This window comes from Lemur catta, chromosome X (genome assembly GCF_020740605.2).
Source record: "Lemur catta isolate mLemCat1 chromosome X, mLemCat1.pri, whole genome shotgun sequence".
Lineage (NCBI taxonomy): Eukaryota > Metazoa > Chordata > Mammalia > Primates > Lemuridae > Lemur > Lemur catta.
In genome coordinates, this window is record NC_059155.1 from 71,815,360 (window position 1) to 71,834,551 (window position 19,192).

The 19,192-nt window shown below is 49.5% G+C and overlaps 1 protein-coding gene across 2 annotated transcripts in view; it reads right to left on the reverse strand.

Annotated features, from left to right (window-relative positions):
* Positions 1–15,720, reverse strand: part of XG (Xg glycoprotein (Xg blood group)) — a 43,733-nt gene extending 28,013 nt beyond the window's left edge. For both annotated transcript variants that reach the window (XM_045537685.1, XM_045537684.1), the window contains exons 1-2: positions 15,450–15,720; positions 578–619 (exon numbers count right to left, since the gene is read on the reverse strand). In XM_045537685.1, coding sequence (XP_045393641.1) covers positions 578–619; positions 15,450–15,510 — 103 coding nt within the window. In that variant the 5' untranslated portion in view covers positions 15,511–15,720. The remainder of the gene's footprint in view (positions 1–577; positions 620–15,449) is intronic.
* Between the last annotated feature and the right edge of the window lie 3,472 nt (positions 15,721–19,192).

The window sequence follows — 19,192 nt, forward strand, 5'->3', positions numbered from 1 at the left end:
GGCCAGGTGGACACTACCCCGGTGTGGACAGCTTAGCAGAGAATATTCTGGACAGGTGGGGGCCACCCCTGGCTGTACAGCCACCAAAGAGCCACATGTCCAGCTTTCTGGGTAGCCGGAAAGGTCCCAGCTGAACCTGGAGTGGTGACAACAGAAACATAGTAGGATTTCAGGTTGCACATGAACTTGAAGGAGAAAGCGACAGCCCCGTGAGCAGAGGTGGCCGGAGTCCCCCGTGAGAGGAAGAGCGTCCTACGTGCTCCGTGAGGGGACGTTGCAATCTGCTGAGTCACTGCAGTCCAGGCATGAGACAGTGACACATAGAAACTGAAGTTGTATAAAAGCAAAAACCTCCAGAGTATCCCTGGACCCCGAGCTTGGGTGACACAGACCTACCAAGGAATGAGTCCTGGCCCCGCACCGCAGGGGACTTTGGCACTGAGACCTTCTAGAGGCTGTGCAGAGGGCTGGCTCCAGGGACGAACAGAGACCCCCGACACCAGGGAATTCAGGGGCTCCATCCAACCCCAAAGCAACCGGAAGCAGATGCTGCTAGCGACAAGATTTCGGCACTTACCAGGGTCATCGAGGGCATCGGCCAGGTCAAAATCTCCTTGACCTGTCGGGAGCAAACAGGGCATTAGTCACACACCACGGTGGAAAGCTCAACTCTCTCTTAGAGATGAGAAGGAAGGCAGGCTCCTTCTAGAATCTCCGCTGGCCCTAGCTACCGAGCCAAACGCCAGTGTGTTTCGGGAAACAGGTGAATCCGTGTGTTCTGCAAACGTGTATGGATGGCCAAGGAGATCGAAGCATTTTACACCAAGATGTGTTTCTTTGACATATTTTGAGATGATGCCAGAGCACCACCGGACACAAGTGGCCTGCAAAACCATCTTTTGAGCGTAAAACTTAACATCTCTTAAAAAATCGACATTAATGCAGCCAGCCCTCCCCTTGTCCGGATCTAGGAAACATGAACTGAGAGTCCGACGCCTTTAAAAGTCTGAAAAGAGACATTTACCACCAATTCTCTCCGGGGGCTGCTACCTGGTGGGTTTCACATACATAACAAGGTGGGGGGGTGTGGGGAGCGGTTCATGTCCGTGACAAGACTCCTTTGCCAGCTACCTCTCCCAGTCCCTCCCCGCATAACCTGTCTTGTCACTAAAACCTGATTTACCTACTTTACCTGTTTTTTAGCCAGGCTCAGAGCTCACATTTTTCCTGCAACTTCAAGGCGGTATGTAAGCTTCCGCACCCCCTTGAGAGCTTGGGTCTGAAGGCTCCCATGTATGCATGTGAAATAAATTTCTGTGCCTTTTCTACTATTTTCTATTTTAGTTTAGTTTATTTTTTAGGCAAACTCTCGCTGTGTCACCCAGGCTAGAGTACTGTGGTGTCATCATAGCTCACTGCAGCCTCAGACTCCTGGCCTCGGGTGATCCTCCTGCCTCAGCCTCCCCAGTAACTGGGACTACAGGTACGCACCACTATGCCGACCTAATTTTTCTAATTTTTGCAGAGACAGGGCCTTGCTCTTGCTCAGGCCGGTCTCAAATTCCTGACCTCAAGCAATCCTCCTGCCTCAGCCTCCCAGAGTGCTGGGATTACAGGCATGAGCCAGCATGTCCAGTCTTTATGTTTTTTTAAAGTTAAATTTATACAGTGAAACCTACAGATCAGCATATACACACTGAGTTTTGACAAGTGCTTACACTTGCATAACCCAAATGCCTATGCAGACATAGAACCTTATCCTTACCCTAGAAACTTCTACCACATTCCTGCCTACCTCATTTCTGTCACCAAGCCCCATAGATTAATTTTCACAATGAATTTTCTTTTAATTCAATATAACTTATTCTATTCATCTGCCCTTACTAATAAAGTACCTAAACCACTTGGCAAGTAATATGATGTGCCATGCTTGGACTCTATTAGCATAAGATTAAACTCTGCTTTGTGTTTCTTGCTGGTGTACGTCAAGGAAGAACAAGATTAGTTCAGTGGTTTGTAACACATGTCTTTGCAAGATTACCAAGTAAAATATGCTGCCTCTGTACTGCACTGTGCCTGTGCATTTTCTTTGTAAAAAAGATTTTCCATGGGTCCTTTCCAACACATTAACTGCCACATGAGTTGTATTTAACTCACACTACTTTTGAGCCCGGGGCCTCACGAAGCATATGTAACTCACACATCCCTTCACCTTGGGAGCTGAAAAAATTATTTTTCAAATTGCATATAACTCACTCACAGAAAACAATAAAAATCGTCAAATTTTTTATTAGATCAGAAAGAATCTTTTTGTTTTCAGTGTTTTTATTGTACTTTCGTAATAAAACACTGTAGCCCCAAAGAAAAATATTGTTTCTCCAATGTGGCAGTCAATGTGTTAAAAACTAAATGTTCTTGTGTATATTAAAGTATACACTATGATGTTATGATACACGTATTCACAAAATTTATATAGATGCATACAGACAGTAAAGTGGTTACTATAGTGACACAAATTAACATATCTGTTGTCTATTTTTTTTGTGTGTAGCAAGACTCGACAGTCTATTCATTTAGCAAAAATCCCAAATACAAAGCAATATTATTAATTGCAGTCATATCTTTTATGAGATCTCTAGATGTCTTCATCCTATACATCTGCTACTTTGTATCTTTGGACTTTGATCACTCTGTCCCCACCTGGGCCCTGTAGACACTGTTTCAGTGTGTCTGTATATTTGACTTTGTGGAATAGAGGTCGTCGGTGGGGCTTATGCTGTTGCCTTCCCTGTGGCTTGCAGACCATGAGGGGAGAGCGAGGGTGTCCACGCTGCACGGCCCATCGTCTGCAGTCAGGGAACCTGGAAGGAAGCATCTCTAAGTGCACCAACTGCTCCCCTGGACTATGCCAGTTACGGCTCAGGGTCATGCATGCTCTGCTGGCCTTAGCACTTTCCCCATACGTGAACACACATGCTGTCTCTAGGAGCAGGTGGGGCAGAACAGCAGGAGGGTCATGAGTCCCTTAGAGGCTGCATGAAGCACAGCACACCTTGGTCCCCCCAGCTGGCTGCCAAACACACAAGAAATAAGCTTTTCCTTATGTGGGGGCTGTTTGTTACAGCAGTCGGCCTGCCCCGACAGATACAGGGTTAAAAAACAAGCCTGTGGGGCCAGGTGCGGTGGCTCACACCTGTAATCCCAGCACTCTGGGAGGCCGAGGCGGGAGGATTGTTGAGGTCAGGAGTTCAAGACCAGCCTGAGCAGGAGTGAGACCCCGTCTCTACTAAAAACAGAAAAATTAGCCAGGTGTGGTGGTGGCACCTGTAGTCCCAGCTACTCAGGAGGCTGAGGCAGGAGGATCACCCGAGGCCAGGAGTCTGAGGCTGCAGTGAGCTACGATGACACCACTGCACTCTAGCCCCGGTGACACAACAAGATCCTGTCTCAAAACAAAACAAACAACAAACAAAAGAAGGCTGTGTCCATAAGCCGAGATCCTCGACACATTCAAAAGCAGTTAAGCTAATCATTTGAGCAGCAGAGCGCAGAGAACATTGGCATTCTTGCAATGCCAGGTACCTAAGCATCCCATCCTTCTGTGAGGACGTCGGTATTCCTCACACACATACTTCCCAGAGGAGGAGCCTGAGGTTCCGGGAGGTTTAGGGCAAGGCGGGGCGGAGTCAGAATTTGCACTCAGACCCTTGGGCATCCTCAGCGAGAGCCCTGTGAGCCTTTGGAGCTGCTTCTCCTCCTGACAGATGGATGTCTGTCCACCTAGGTGTCGTCTGCTCTGGGGACTTTATAGGACTCCAGTGTGGGTGTGCACAGCCCTGGCGTGTCCCCTGCCGGGATGCCACCTACACAGGCTCTGGGGCTGCTTTCCGAGGTCAAGCCGGGGCCTCTGCAGAGGAGAAGGTGCATCCCCGGGCAGGAGCCCCCCGAGCTGGGACAAAGTGACCAACACCAAGGGGAAGCAGGACTGAGCCCAGGCTGCACCGAGACACTGGTTGTTGGTGCAATTGGCAGTCAAATCCTAGAGAGCCGTTTCTCATTTCCGTCAACTCTGCCAGGCCCCATGTCCCTTTTGTTCCACCCTGTCTGCTGCCAGGGTCCCCCGTGGTGGGCACATCTTGAAAGAGAACCCCAGGTCCCACCTTGCCGCCTCCAGCCACCACGGTCCAGCCTGCTCAGGACGGAACGGGAGGTGGCCTCAGCCTCCTGCATCCCCGAGACGTCAGCCTCTCTCCCGGGGACACCAAACATCTGTCTCAGCTACGCCCCCATGTCAGGAACTCAGACTCCAGCCTCCCTGCACAGTTGACAGGTAACTTTCTCTACTGTGCTCCTCCGCACATCCCAGCCGGGCCAGGCATGCCGCGAGCAACGATGTTGCAATCTCCTCCGGCCTGTTAGCCCGGCCGGCCGCTCCCGGGCATTGCCCCCATAACGGAAGGCCTCCGTGTGGGGGCCTGTGTCTCCCAGTCCCGGCCTCCCTGAAACGCCGTTGCACAGTGATGCTGGGCAGCCCCGACTGCTCACCTCAGTTGCCCCCGCAGCCTCCTTCAGCTCTGAGCCGCTCGGGTGACCCTGGGGGACACTGTGTGGCACAGAGGCAGTGGAGCTCGTGCTTGCATGCTTTGCTTGGGTTCAGGGTTTGCAAGACAGGCAGAGATCACAGCGAGCATGAGTCACACACGCGGGGCGGTGGCCATCTCACCCAGACCTCGTGACATAAGCCAGGCGGACTCCAGCCAGCGTCACGTGGCAGGGAGCTCAGCCGGCTCCAGTCCTGCAGGCAGGGCAGGAAATGGCCAGGGCGGGGTCCCCTCTCCTCTGCCGAGGAGCCACAGCAAGCCCGGCAGGGGTCCCTGTGCTTTAGCCCGGGGTAGCCGGGGCTGAGAGACCACAGTGCCAACCCCAGCACCCCGATCTCAGAGCCGAGGGGTGTTTGTGAGATGATCGCTTGCCCGGGGCTTCTCATCCACCGAGGACATAAATCCGCACGTGAGACCTGTTTCCAATGTGTTTTGCATTTTCTTTGCAAGCTCAGCGGCGTTTAATCAAAGCCTCGTGTTACGGCATCTCTAACCCCCCGAGAAGAAAGCAACTTTATTTAGTCATGGGAGCGCTGGGAGTTCTCCCTGCTGGCATCCCGGGGGAAGTGGGTTTAAATGGCTCGTGTCTGTGAGTGGGAGGGTTAAGCCTCATACGTGAGCCCCACGCAAAAGCTGTCCTCAAGGGTCTTAAGAGAAAAACCACATTAAGTAGCACTTAGAGGAATTCTGCAGCCTGCAGTGATTGAACCCCGCCTGGGTGTGAATTCCATCCCTGCAAGATTTAACCATGGTTCCCATTGCAGTGTTTTTTTCTTTTTGTCCTGAAATTCCATGCAACTATCAGACCCCTATCAGTCAATAGGACAAAGGGCAGTTTTGCAAAGCGAAGAATGGCAGCATAATTAGAATAATCAGCACACAACCAACGTGAAAGTCGGCGCTGATTGGTGACAATCGCCTCACCCCGGGTTCTACTACCCTGCCAAACAGATGCGAGGAGGAAACCCACGTCTCCCTGAATTATTTGCTTCTTTCTAAAGGAGAAAGTACCCCCGGCAGGCTTTGAAAAGAGAGAGAAAAAGAAAAAAAAAGACAAGCCAAGACGCAAAGGCTATCTAAATACCCGACCCCAACTCCAGCGATCACAGCAGAATTTAGACTCCGCTGCCTGGAATCTGAGTCTGCTTCATCCGTTCCGGGCCATGGAACCCCACGATTAAATGCAGACACGCTCCTGTTTTACTGTTCAAAGCGAGATCCTTTCATCTGTGTTGCCTTGAGAAACATCTGCCCTGGAAAGCACCTCTTCTTTTCTTTACAGAAGATTTTACCGGTTTCCTCTGCAGTGTGGGTTCATGTAAACCAACACTTCTGGGGTCAGCTGGTGCAATGGAAGCCACTTTGCGAGGCTTAAATCCATGTGACACTTTTGCCCTGGAGGAATCCCACTGAGGAAACGGCTCTGGGATTTTACCTAGTGCAGAGACCCTCAAAGGGAGCCGGTCTTGACTGCTTTCAAGAAAATCCTAACGTTCCTCTTGGACTCTAGTTCAACTGTTTTAAAAAATATGTACAGAAAGCATATGATGGCCCAGGCTGGGGACAGTGTCTCATGCCTGGAATCCCAGTGCTTTGGGAGGCTGAGGAGTTGGGGACCAGCCAGGGCAACATAGCAAGACCCCATCTCTACAAAAACTAAAAAAAAAAAAATTAGCCAGGTATGGTGGTACATGCCTGTAGTCCCAGCTACCTGGGAGGCTGAGGCAGGAGGATCGCTTGAGCTCAGGAGTTCAAGGCTGCAGTGAGGTATGATGACACCACTGCACTCCAGCCTGGGTGACAGAGCGAGACCCTGTCTCTAAAAAAATAAAATAAGACCAGGTGCAGTGGCTCATGCCTATAGTCCCAGCACTCTGGGAGGCCAAGGCAGGAGGATTGCTTGAGTTTAGGAGTTTGAGCTCAATCAGTGAGCTATGATGATACCACTGCACTCCAGCCTGGGTGACAGAGCAAGACCCTGTCTCTAAAAAAATAAAATAAGGCTGCATGCAGAGGCTGACATCTGCAATCTTAGCACTCTGGGAGGCCGAGGCGGGAGGATTGCTTTAGGCCAGGAGTTCGAGACCAGCCTGAGCAAGAGTGAGACCCCATCTCTACTAAAAATAGAAAAATTAGCCGGGTGTCGTGGGGCACACCTGTAGTCCCAGCCCCTCGGGAGGCTGAGGCAGGAGGATCACCAGAGCCCAGGAGTTTGAGGCTGCAGTGAACTACAATGACACCAGGGCACTCCAGCCTGGGTGACAGAGGGAGACTCTGTCTCCAAATAAATAAATAAATAAATAAATAAAATAAAACAAGAAAATAAAATGAGAATAAAAGAAGTTAAAAGGAGGCACATGCTATAATGGGACTCTTGTTCCCGGCGGGTCTTGGTTTATGGGCGGCGTGGGTTCCACTTGCTCCTCCGGGAGTATCTGGAAGACTAAATTCATCCTGTTCTCTATTTTCACACGAGGTTTCTGTTTCCAGCGGGACACAAACCCCTACTCAGGAGAGAGCTGGAGTGTCATCTTCCAAACCTCAACGTGAACACCCAGGGACTCCGTGACGTCCCACATCGGAAGGTCAACCCGTTGTCCCAGGGCTTGGCTCCCCAGTGACTGGATTGTGGAGTGGCAGGTGCCAGCCCTCTGCACACCAGAGCGCACATGTGTCACCAGCAGGAGAAGCGTTTCATCACAAGGTAGCAAGGGACGGTCCCTCATCACAGAAAGCAGGACATCTCTGGGGCCATTCAGTCTTGAGAAAGATGCCACAGACCATCCAAGGAGGCGATGGCAGGGCTTCCCAAAGTGAGATGTGCACGTGGAAGCCGCAGGACATGGTGACACGAGACTGCTCTTCCGCAGGTCTGGCTGCCTCAGACCTGGTGCTTCTTGTCAGCTCCCAGGGGACATCGAGGCTGCAGATACGTGGACCTCACTTTGCAGCGCAGAGACTTTGTGCCAGTCTGCTTGGGCGGCCGTAACAGAGTCCCACAGACCGGGTGACGTAAACCACCGACATTCATCCTTTCATGTCCTGGAGGCTGGACGTCCCCGATCCAGCTGTCTCAGGGCTGGTCCCTCCCGAGGCCTCTCTCCTGGGCGTGTAGACTCCATCTTCTCCCTGTGTCCTCACGGGGTCGTCCCTCTGTGCGTGTCTGTGTCCTCATCTCCTCTGCTTATAGGGACACCAGTCCTGTTGGATCAGGGCCCACCCTGGTGACCTCGTTTTAATTTAGTCACCTCTTTAAAGACCCATCTGCAAACACAGCCCCAGTCTGAGGTCCTGGAGTTCAGGACTTTAACCCATGAATTTAGAGAGAGACATAACTTAGCCCATAATAAATTTAAACCATGAGATGCACTTGACTACAATGTAGGTGACATTGGACACTCCGGTGGGGTGGGGAGAGCCCAGGTTTGGGAATTTAGAGAGACAATTCCATGCCAGCTCTGTCACTTGCCCGGCCCTTGCCCTCCACAACACCCGTCCTCAATCTATGCCTCCTTTTCCGCATTGACAAACTTGGGATGACCTTAAATCTGTCGAACACGCAGTATTATGGAGAGGGGTGGGCGAGACAGTTTGGAGAAAGCTCTTTCCAAACCCAGAGGTCTTTCAGCAAGGAGGAATCGTCATCACCAGAAAGCCACCCAGACGTTGAGTAGCGATTCTGGAAGTCGCCAAGGAAGGGGCTCCTTTGGAAGACATCTTTGAAGACAAGAAGCTCGTGGGATACTCGGTCCACGCAAGAGCTGTCTGTCAGTCTGGGGCCTTTGGCCTCAACGCCCTGCAAACCCTAAAGAGTCAGCCCGTAGGTAGGTCTGGGTGGGGCCTGAGCCTGCATTGCCCACCAGGCCCTAGCGGCTGCTGGTGCTGCTGGTCGACAAACCCCGCTTTGAGGAGTTCATGATGGGAATGAGGGAAACATCCTTAATCCTTGGGGACAGTAGTCCTTATTCCCTGCACCTGCTAGGAGACCCAAACCCCTGCCCAGCTGGGACTGAAGGGGTTTCCACCCCAAGAGAACAAGAGCTTCGTTACTGGGGGCAAGAGACTTGCTGCAAGAGAAGAGCCCCAGGCAGCCTCTTCTCAAAGACAGAAGGGCAGATGGAGACCTTGAACCCAGAGCGGGGAGCTCCGAGCATGGAGCCTGTACATATTCCAAGTCGATGCCACTTGGTCCAGCCCCAGAGGGACCCTGGGAGAGACTCCAGGAAACACCAAAAAGTGGCAGTTCCACTCTTGGCTTGACACACCCTGGCATGGTCACTTGCCAACTCCCCAAGGCATCCTGTGTGGGGAAGAGGCTTTTGCTCTTTTGCAATAGGAAACCATCTTCAGACAAGGCTTAAACAGCCACGGGATACTGATGCTTCCCAAGGGGGTCCTGCAAGACCCCCAGAGATGGCGGGTTCAGTCTCAACTCTCCCTAGAAGGCCAGGGGGTCTCTGCTGTGGTGTCCTGCCCGGAGCCTTAGAAACCAGCCAGGCATCTTCTGGCATCTGGCTGGGGGCTTTGGATGCTCCCCGGGAGATTCGGAAAACCAGACCAGTAGGGTGAGGCAGCCCTAGACCAGGGGCTCCCCAACATTTGAGGCTCAGGAAAACCACAGGAGAACTGCCGAAGCACCCCATCCCCCTGTTCAAGGAAGGGGACTGGGGCCAGGAATCTGCATTTCCACCCCCACCCCATTCTGCATCCATCCTCTCTCCACTGGTTTCCCACCCGCCTCTCTGGGGCATCAGCATGTTATCTGGATGGTGTCTGAATGCTCTAACACGGATAACACACTCACACCAAAAAACGGGTATATTTATCTAATAATTAATAATTAATTTGCATGCACTGACCTCCCCTCTCAAATATTGGGCAATTTCTGCAGCAGCCGTGTTCACCCCACAGGAAGCCCCTCCAAGACTGCACCTTCTGGTAATGGGGGAAATGTAGCAACAAAAATATTTTAATAGTGCTGGCTCCATCTGAAGCACTGCATCAGCTGCAAGCATGGAAATATCTCCAAGGATACAGGTGCATGGGACTGGGTGATGCTATCATAATCTATCCACCATCTATCTATAATCATATATCTATGTATGTCTCTATCATCCATCATTCATCTCTCTATCCATCATCTATATATCTATGTAGAGAAGTACATAGATAGATCATTATGATGATGATAAACAGATAGATAGACATATGTATGGATAGATGGATGGATAGATATATGGATAGACAGATGGATAGATGGATGGATGGATTGATGGATAGATGGATGGGTGGATGGATGGATGGATGGACGGATCCATGGATAGATAGATAGATGGATGGATGGATGGATAGATGGATGGATGAATGGATGGATGGATGGATAGATGGATAGATAGATGCATGTATAGATGGACAGGTGGACGTATGGATAAATGTATGAATAGATAGATGGATGGATGGATAGATCGAAGGATGAATAGATGGATGGGTGGATGGATAGATAGATGGATGGATAGGTGGATAGATGGATTGATAGATTGAAGGATGGATGGATGGATAGATGGATTGATAGATTGAAGGATGGATGGATGGATAGATAGATAGATGGATGTATAGATGGATTAATAGATTGATGGATGAATGGATGGGTGGATGGATGGATGGATGGATGGATAAATAGATGGATAGATGGATGGACAGATAGATGGATAGATGGATGGATGGATAGGTGGATGGATAGATGGATGGATGGATAGGTGGATGGATGGATGGTTGGATAGATGGATGGACTGATGGAGAGATACCTGGATAAATAGATGGATGGATGGATGGATGGGTGATGGATACATACATAAATAGATAACAGATAAATACATAAGAGAAATAATGGTAGATATAGATAGATGGATAGATAGATGATATATAAATGCTAGATGACAGATAAATATACTAATCATATAGATTGATGGATAGGTAGATGATGGACAGATAGATAACAGATGAATTCATAGCTAATGCTAGAGCTAGAAAGACAGATAGATAGATGACAGGTGGACAGATATAGACAGACAGCCCCTCATGCTAAGACAGAATTTCTCAAGCTCAGCCCCATTGACATCTGACATTTGAGGCTGGATCATTCCTTGCGATGGGTCCCCCTTGTGCATTGCACGGTGTGGAGCAGCATCCCTGGCTCCACCCACTCGATGACAGTAGTTACAACCAAGAGCTCCCCATTGTGACAACCAAAAGACTACAGATACCGCCATGTGTCCCTGGGGACCAAGACTCTCGCTGGTTGAGAATGTCTGGACTGTAGCATCTCTCCCTAGGGGGTGTCACTCTGGGCTGGCACAGGTTGGATCTGGAACTACAGAGTCGCCGCCCTTGTGGCAAGAATCCACGAGGCTCAGCCTGACCATAAGCCAGATGCCGGGATGCAGAGTCATCATCTCTCAAAGGGAGCCCTGATCCCAGCTGGGCATCACCTGGGGTGCTTCCTAAAATGCAGGTCTCCCAGCTCCCAAACGCCCCACCCACACCTACTGAATGAGGATCTCCAAGGGTGGAGATCGGGGTGGTGCTTTTAATGCCACCTCCCTCCAGGATGATCCCCTGCACATCAAAGGTTAAGAACCACTGCACTAAGTTGCCGGGCAGGTAAATGACCCATGTGTGGCTTTATTTCCACGCCCACAAATTTGTTAGATCAAAGGATGCTTGGCGGGGGGTTGGGGGATGAGGAAGGAGGCAAAAGCAAGAGAAGCTCAGCTGAGACATGCGTGGTGAGGCTGGCGTGCGTTGGAGTCCTGTGCCCAGCCGCGGTCCGGCTCACCGCCTTAGGCAAGCATGGCAATCTCCCCACATCGCGATTCTCAGAAGCAGCCCACACAGCCCGAGACAGCTGGGGGCAGCGATTCATGAAAGATACTTGGCACAGCTCCTGACTTATGTTCATGCAACAAGGACGTACCAGAAACATGATGTGCTACTGCTCAGACCTAGGAAGACCGTGACTGTTGTTTTTATTATTTCATTTTTAGTCTGTACACAGAAATGCAGTTCTATTCAAATGCACACACATTTTTAGTTGTGTCTGATAAGGGAATAATGTACAGTAGTTGTGGAAGAGAATGTTGGAGCCAGTGTATCTTGTAGACATATACAATTTTTTTTTTAATTTTTAAAATTGATGTATAATATACATAGATTCGGCATACATGTGATAACTTAATACATTCATATAATTTGTAAAGATCAAATCAGTGTACTTGGGACATGCACCACTTTAGATATTTAAATGCTACAAATGTTTTTTAAATGCTACAACTGTTCCCAATCTTCTCTTTTAGCTATTGTGAAGTAGACAATAGATTATTGTAAAGTGCAGTCACCTTGCTGGCCTATCTAACACTACATCTTACTTCCTCCAGCAAACCACATCTTTTTCTTTCCCCCCCCCCCCTTAATAAACCACACTTTGTATGAAGCCCTTTGACATTTTCATCTTTGGCTTTATCAGACTTCAGAGGACCTGAGTCCGGCTCATGTTCCTTCAAGCCCGCCTGGATTTGATGGTGAAGACTAATTAAATACAGTGAGAAGACGGGGCCACCACACTGTAAACTTCTGTTTTTTTAAGGAATATAACTGTATTATTATTATCTCATTTTGTACTAACAATTGAATAATTATAATAATGATTTATATGATGTTAACCACAACAATGCCATTTTCTTTTGTTTGTTTGGTTGGTTTTTTTCATTTGTCTGTTTTTAGAGATGGGGCTGGAATGCAGTGGTGTGATCATAGCTCACTGCAACCTCAAGCTCCTGAGCTCAAGCAATCCTGCTGCCTTAGCCTCCCAAGTAGCTGGGACTACAGGTCCACCACGCCTGGCTAACATTTTTATTTTTTGTAAAGATGGGATCTTGCTATGTGTTCCAGGCTGGCCTCAAACTTCTGGCCTCAAGCAATCCTCCCACCTCGGCCTCCCAAATTGCTGGAATTACAGGCATGAGCCACTGCACCCAGCCTGTTTTCTTAAGGCCTTTGTAGCAACCATCTCACCACCTGTGCAGAATGTTTTGGGGATCTTATGAACTTGTTCCATCTCTAGCAGTTGATGCTCGGTGATGTTAGGGGGTCGTCCGCACATTGAATTAATTACCCGGAATTTGGGCGAGACACACTCAGCCACTGCGTGCACATCTTAATTTCAGAGAAACATCCTGATGCAGACTTTACTTTTTTTTTTTTTTTTTGTTGTCCCTCCTCAAACCTTGCCCAGGGTACTTGAAGACAGGACGGTTCTGAGTTTCGGAAGACAGGAGTCAGTCTGAAGCAGGCTGTTCATGGAAGTCTTCCCGGAGGTAGAGGAAAGAGAGCAGCCTTTCACGGCAAATCCCTCCCCTGTCCAAGGGAATGGTGTTGCCCACCCTGTGCTGCTAAAAAGTCAACTACGGCTCAGACACTGGAGGCAGCTGCCTGGGTCTGAATCCGGTCTCTCCATCGCGCCACCAGGGTGGCCTCGGGTAAAGGATTGAACCTGTCGGTGCCTCGGTTTACCCATCTATACAATGGTCTGGCATGGCACCCGCATCCTAGGGATGGGTGAGAACCAGCTAAGTGAATGCATGCACAGTGTGTAGGAAGCGCTCCTGTCCTTAAAAGGATGTAGCAGGGAGGACCCGTAGTGACCGTCGGCCAGTGACAGCTCATTTTTTTCTCTCATGAAGTATGTTTGTTACACAGACAACTGAGGTCTCCATAAATTTACAATGAACTGAACAGCTGGCTGAAAGACCTCGACAGCCAGTTATCCGTTGAGGATTGAATTAAGACGCTACTCGACTTAACCATGGGGCTGAGTGCCCACCCTCCCAGGTGGAAAATACCGTAAGTTGAAAATGCGTTGAACGCACCTAACCCACCAGGCACCGTAGCTTAGCCTCACCTGCGTTAAACAGCTCAGAACACTCGCGTTAGTTTACAGCTAATGGGCACGGTCATCGAACACGAGCCTATTTTATAGCAGAGTGCTCAATAGCTCACGTGATTTACTGACTGCTGTACTGAAAATGAAAAACAGATGGTTGCATGGTTTCTACTGAAGGCATGTCTTTTTTTTACACTTTCACTTTTATTTTTTAACACAAATTTATCCGTTTTTTAAATTTCAGAATATTAGAGGGATACAAATGATTTGGTTACATAAATTGCTTTTGTGCTGTGCCCATCCCCCAGACAGTGTGCATTGTGCCGGTTAGGTGTGGGTTTACCCATCCCCTCCTCCCCCTCCCACCTCACCGACACCCCATGAATGTTACTTCCATATGTGCACTTAAGTGTTGATTAGTTAATACAAATTTGATGGTGAGTCCATGTGGTGCTTGTTTTTCCATTCTTGGGATACTTCACTTAGTAGAATGGGCTCCAGCCCCACCCGGGATAATACAAGAGGTGCCAGATCACCACTGCTTTTTGCGGCTGAGTAGAACTCCGTGGTGTACATAGACCACATTTTATTAATCCACTCATGCATTGGTGGGCACTTGGGTTGTTTCCACATCTTTGCAATTGTGAATTGTGCTGCTATAAACATTCAAGTGCAGATGTCTTTTTTATAGAATGCCGTTTCTTTTTCACCCCAGCACAAAGTAGAAAAATCATAAACCAACGCATCGTAAGCGGGGAACTGTCTGTGTGCTACGCATTGCAGAGGCTGAGTTGCCCAAGGGGATGTGGTTAACCTCCGGCTCTTACTGCAACGAACACAAAGGAGAAACGAGCTCTTGGAAGTGCTTTTCTGGGAGCGGAGTTTACTGCTGAACGTTTCTGCATCTCCTACTTCCACCCTGGGTCAATTTAGGCACTGATATCTCCCGACAAACAGAAGCTACCGAATGATTTCCTCGTGGGCAATGATGTCGAAAGAAACACAGAATATTAGAAAAGTGTCACCGCGGATCCTGAGCTCTGAGCACCAGAATCTATCCTGACATCGCCTCCACCCACAAACAACCCGCTCCTGCATTAATGGCATCCACGTCCTTAAACAAGATAAACAGGAAATGCCACCACAGAGACATCTGAATGCAATCTTCTAATTCCCAGCAGCGACACTCCTCCCTTCCTAAGATTCCCTTGTGTACTCTATCGTCTAAAATCACAACATCAAAATGACCCAAGAAACGTAATTGCCGTACAAATCCTACACTTCACGAGCTCATTATAGCTCCTTAACGAGGTCCTGCCAACGAGCAAAAACAGCCTCCATCCCAGAGTCTGGGAGAAAGCTTGCCAGTTCGTGTGGAAGTTTTGAGCATAAGCCACGCAAGATGATTTTAATCAATTTGCAGGAAGGAGCCATGACATTTGGGAGAAGTCTTAAAAATCCAAACAAACGCTGCCCTCCGGGCAAACCCAGCCTCCGGTAAGCCGTCCCACGGGGTGAAGTTCTTCCAACTCTGTTTTGACCGTATGGAAAGCATCAGAACTAGTTTTTAAAGTCAGAAAGAAATCCTGTAAATGCCCCCCACAGCCAGTGGGGCATAGGAGAGGCCACTTTTCAACTGCACGAGACACAGAGATCAAAACTGGAAAGCACAGCGGATATCTAGGTGCTGTTTGCTGACCTCCTGCCTTTCTGGATCTAATTCCCAGACCCCAGACTGGGGCGCCCGCCGGTTCTTCTCCTCTCTCAGCCATGCACCGTTCTGGTCTCTTTCCTAGTAGCCGTTTGCTTTACAGAGACTCCTTCGGAAGGAGTTGTTTATTTTTTAAAGCAACAGCAGAACAACCCGCCGACGCCCACACAGCTCTCCCTCAGAGCCAGACGCCTCTTACCTCGCGCGGGCATCAGAAAACACAGGAAGGCCAGACAGGGGAGTCCCCACCGGATCTCCATGTTTTGCTCCCGGACGACAGCTTTGCAGCTCCAGCCCGGCGGGTTGGGGACACCCGGCCACCACCCCGCCCTCCTGCTGTTGACTTCTGCTCTCCCAGCCTGGAAGGAAGAGAGGCGCTGTCTCGCAGTGGAAACTATGAGCCCCACAGCCGTCTCCCTGCCAAAAACAAATGGGCCCCAAGCTGAGATTGCAAACTCCACCGCCAGGAACCCGTGGGACAAGTGGGTGCACGCCCAGCGACGTCCCCGGCTCAGCCTCCCTGGGCGGCCCCTGCCAACCCGAAGGGTGGCAAACCGAAGTCACCAAGCACCAATGAGCACCCCAGGCTTCGGGAAGCCGGCACACCCGCTCGGCAACTCTGCCCACTGTGGGCGTGGGAGCCCACAGGTTCAAAGGCACCAGCCTTAAATCCAGGTAAGATGCTGCTCACCTGTGGTCCCTCCTCCTAAAATGCCTCTCACAGGGCGGCAATACTGCCGTGATTGATGCCCAGAGCTGGGCGAACCCACAGCTCAGCGCAGAGACGTAAGTTGAACTCTTTGTTCTGGCAAGCAACAAACTGTGACTTCAAAGCACCTCTCACTGCCAGTTATCTTCCTAGGTGGCAGGGCAAAGTGAGTGGCCACAGCAGAGCAAGAGACGTGACTGACACCTGCCGCTTTGGGTCTCTCACCGGAGCCGCCTTGGAGGTGGTCGAAAGTACCGGACTTGTAAATTCCAGGGTTTTCGCTTCCTGCGCGTGCAACATCAAATGAGTTCCTGCATTCACTCAACAAACATTGCAGGCACACCTCCTCCGAGCCATCTAAGTGCTGGGTGCCAGGTGTGCGTCGATGAAGCACAAAGCGATGTTTGCAGGGAAGAGAGAAACACGGACAGTGAAACCAGCCCCCGGCACGGTGATATTCCGCGATGTGGGGACGCACGGTGAGGTCTTGGGGTGCCTGGGAGGTTCTGCACTCAGCCTGGTTTCAGAAACGGCTTTGGGAGATGGGTGGGGCTCCACTTTGGTCGCACGAAAGGTCGTATGAAGGGGTTGGAAGGGACAGTATGTGAGCAGAGGAAGGCGTAGGGTGCCGGGGAGATGTAGCAGGGCCACCATGGGGCCACCTTCAGCGAGTGCCACTCATGTTGTCAACAGTTCTCCCCTGAATGTTTTCCATACGTTGAAGCCCTACACCGCAATAGGATGCTATTCATATTTGGAGACGGAGGCTTTGGCGTGTACTTAGGATTAGATGAGGTCTTGAGGGTGCGGCTTATATGATGGGGCTAGGTCCCTTATAAGAAGACAGAGAGACACCAGAGCTCTCTGTCTCCCTGTCCCCACCATCTGAGGACACAGCTGTGTGCAAACCAGTATGAGTCCTCCCCGGACCCTGCCCACGCCGGGGCCTTGACCTCACCCTCCCAGCCTCCCGCATTGTAAGTAGATAAATGTCTATTGTTTAAACCCCCAAGGCCACGGTGCTGTTGTGGCAGCCCCAGTGGATTCAGACAGCCACTGTGACCAATTTCCCACAATCAGACACTACCCAATATTTGCCCTGTTCCTCAGTGACGTCTGGAAAAGACAAATCTGCCGACATCAATCTGACGGCCTCTGGGGGTCTGCTTCCGGTACGTCAGGATGTCCACATCCTGAAAATAATCTTTTCCCCACTAAAGCATCCCTTGTCCGTGGAGGGATTACAGGAGGGATTAGGTGGGTTAAGTTGCAGCGCACACGGGTGTGCGTGTGTGTGCGTGTTTATGCATTGGGGACATGCTCTTAAGACAACCAGCAGGTGCAATGAGAACCTGTCACTGGGACAGCCCAGGGCAGCAGGTGACGTGCTTAGAAAGTTGCTTCCTTCGAAGTTCCATGACCAGGAAAAGGTAAGAAGCTCTCACACCTGCTACAACACGGATGAACCTCGAGAACATCATGCCCGGTAAAAAAAAAAAAGAGCCAGGCACAAAAGACCGCACCGTGTAGGATTCCTTTTCTATAAAATGCCCCAAATTGGCAAATGCACAGGGCCAGGCAACAGACCGGTGGTTGTCAGGGGATACGGGGAGGTGGGAAAGGTTATTATGGGTCAAGTTATGCCTCTCAAATTGATACATTGGGGTCCTAACCTCCACTCCTTGGAATGTAACTTTATTTGGAACTGGGGTCACTGTAGGCGAGATTAGCTAAAAACGAGGTCGTGCTGGAATGAGGTGGGCTGTGCCGACACCTTGCTCTCAGACTTGCAGCCTCCGGAACTGTGAGAGGAGGAATTTCTCTTGTTTAAGCCAGGGGTCCCCAACCTATAATAATTGTATAATTGTTTCATTACATGTTACAATGTAATAATAATAGAAATAAAGTGCACAATAAATGGGATGCACTTGAATCATCCCCAAACCATTCCCAAACCTTCCCAATCCCTGGAAAAATTGTCTTCCATGAAAACAGTCCCTGGTGCCAAAAGGGTTGGGGACCATCAGTTTAAGCCCCTGAGTTTGTGGCACTTTGCAATGGCAGCTTAGCGAGGTCTCATTTTTGTGGGGATGAAGCCGTCTGGCACCCAGCGGAGGTGGTGGTCACACAACACTGTGGGTGTACGAAATGCCCCTGAACTGTTCAGTTTAAAAAATGGTTGATTTTAGGATATGTGAATTTCACCTCCATAGATTAAAAAAAGTTTCTCAAGCAGCAGAAATTGTTAGGTTAAAACGTTTTAATTTAGGAAATCCTTGCGTGTCAAATGAAGAAGAAAAATAATTGCTAACATTTCCATCATGTTTTAAGAATTTTAGGGATACTAAGGCGAGAGTAGGTAAGCTTTTCTGTAAGCCCAGGTGGTAAATACGTCCGTCTTTGCAAACCACACGGGGTCCCCTGAGATACACGTAACCCAGTGGCCGTGTGTCTGTGTGTGCCAAGCAGATGTAATTTATGGGTATTGAAATCGGAGTTTCACAGACTTTTTATGCATCACAAACTATCACCGTTCTTTGATTTATAACAATTATTTAGACATATAAACCCATCTTTAGCATGAGGGCTGTATGAACGCAGGCAGCAGGCAGGTGTGTCTCATGGGTGTGTTGGAGTTTGCCAACGACATCCAAGCGGTGTAGTCCCCTGAGTCCTGGTGACGTCTGTCTTGCTGAGTGATCCCAAGGCACAAAGTGGCCATGTCACTGTGCCCAGCAGTGACAAATGCAGGCTCCAGGGACAGGAGCACTTTGGGGAAAACACTTGACATCCCCTCTCCGAACCTCCACAGACCAAATGTGGGAGACTAGAAGAGAAAGCTGTTTGAGGAGGCAAAACAGATCTTAATTTTCACAACCTTGATCCCTCCTTTTCAACACTCACAGGATGCTCCCAAAAGTCACAAGTGGATTCCAAGTGAGCTTCGAGAAACCGTTAAAAAAAAAACCAAAAACAGAAACAAGACAGACAAGAGTCTGTTCCTGACATATGGCAATAAAATTGGGAATTGATTTAAAAAGCTAGGGAATTACGCAAAAATATCACAGAGAGGTTTTAAAACCTTTTAACGCTGGGTTGACAGGAAACGCAAATCGAAAATGCCAAACATTAGAAAATAACTGTAATTAGAAAGCTGGAATGCGGTGAGCAGTGCTCAGAGGAAAACTTAGAGCCTTGCGCGTTTATAGTTTTAAACAAGAAAGAACGAAAAT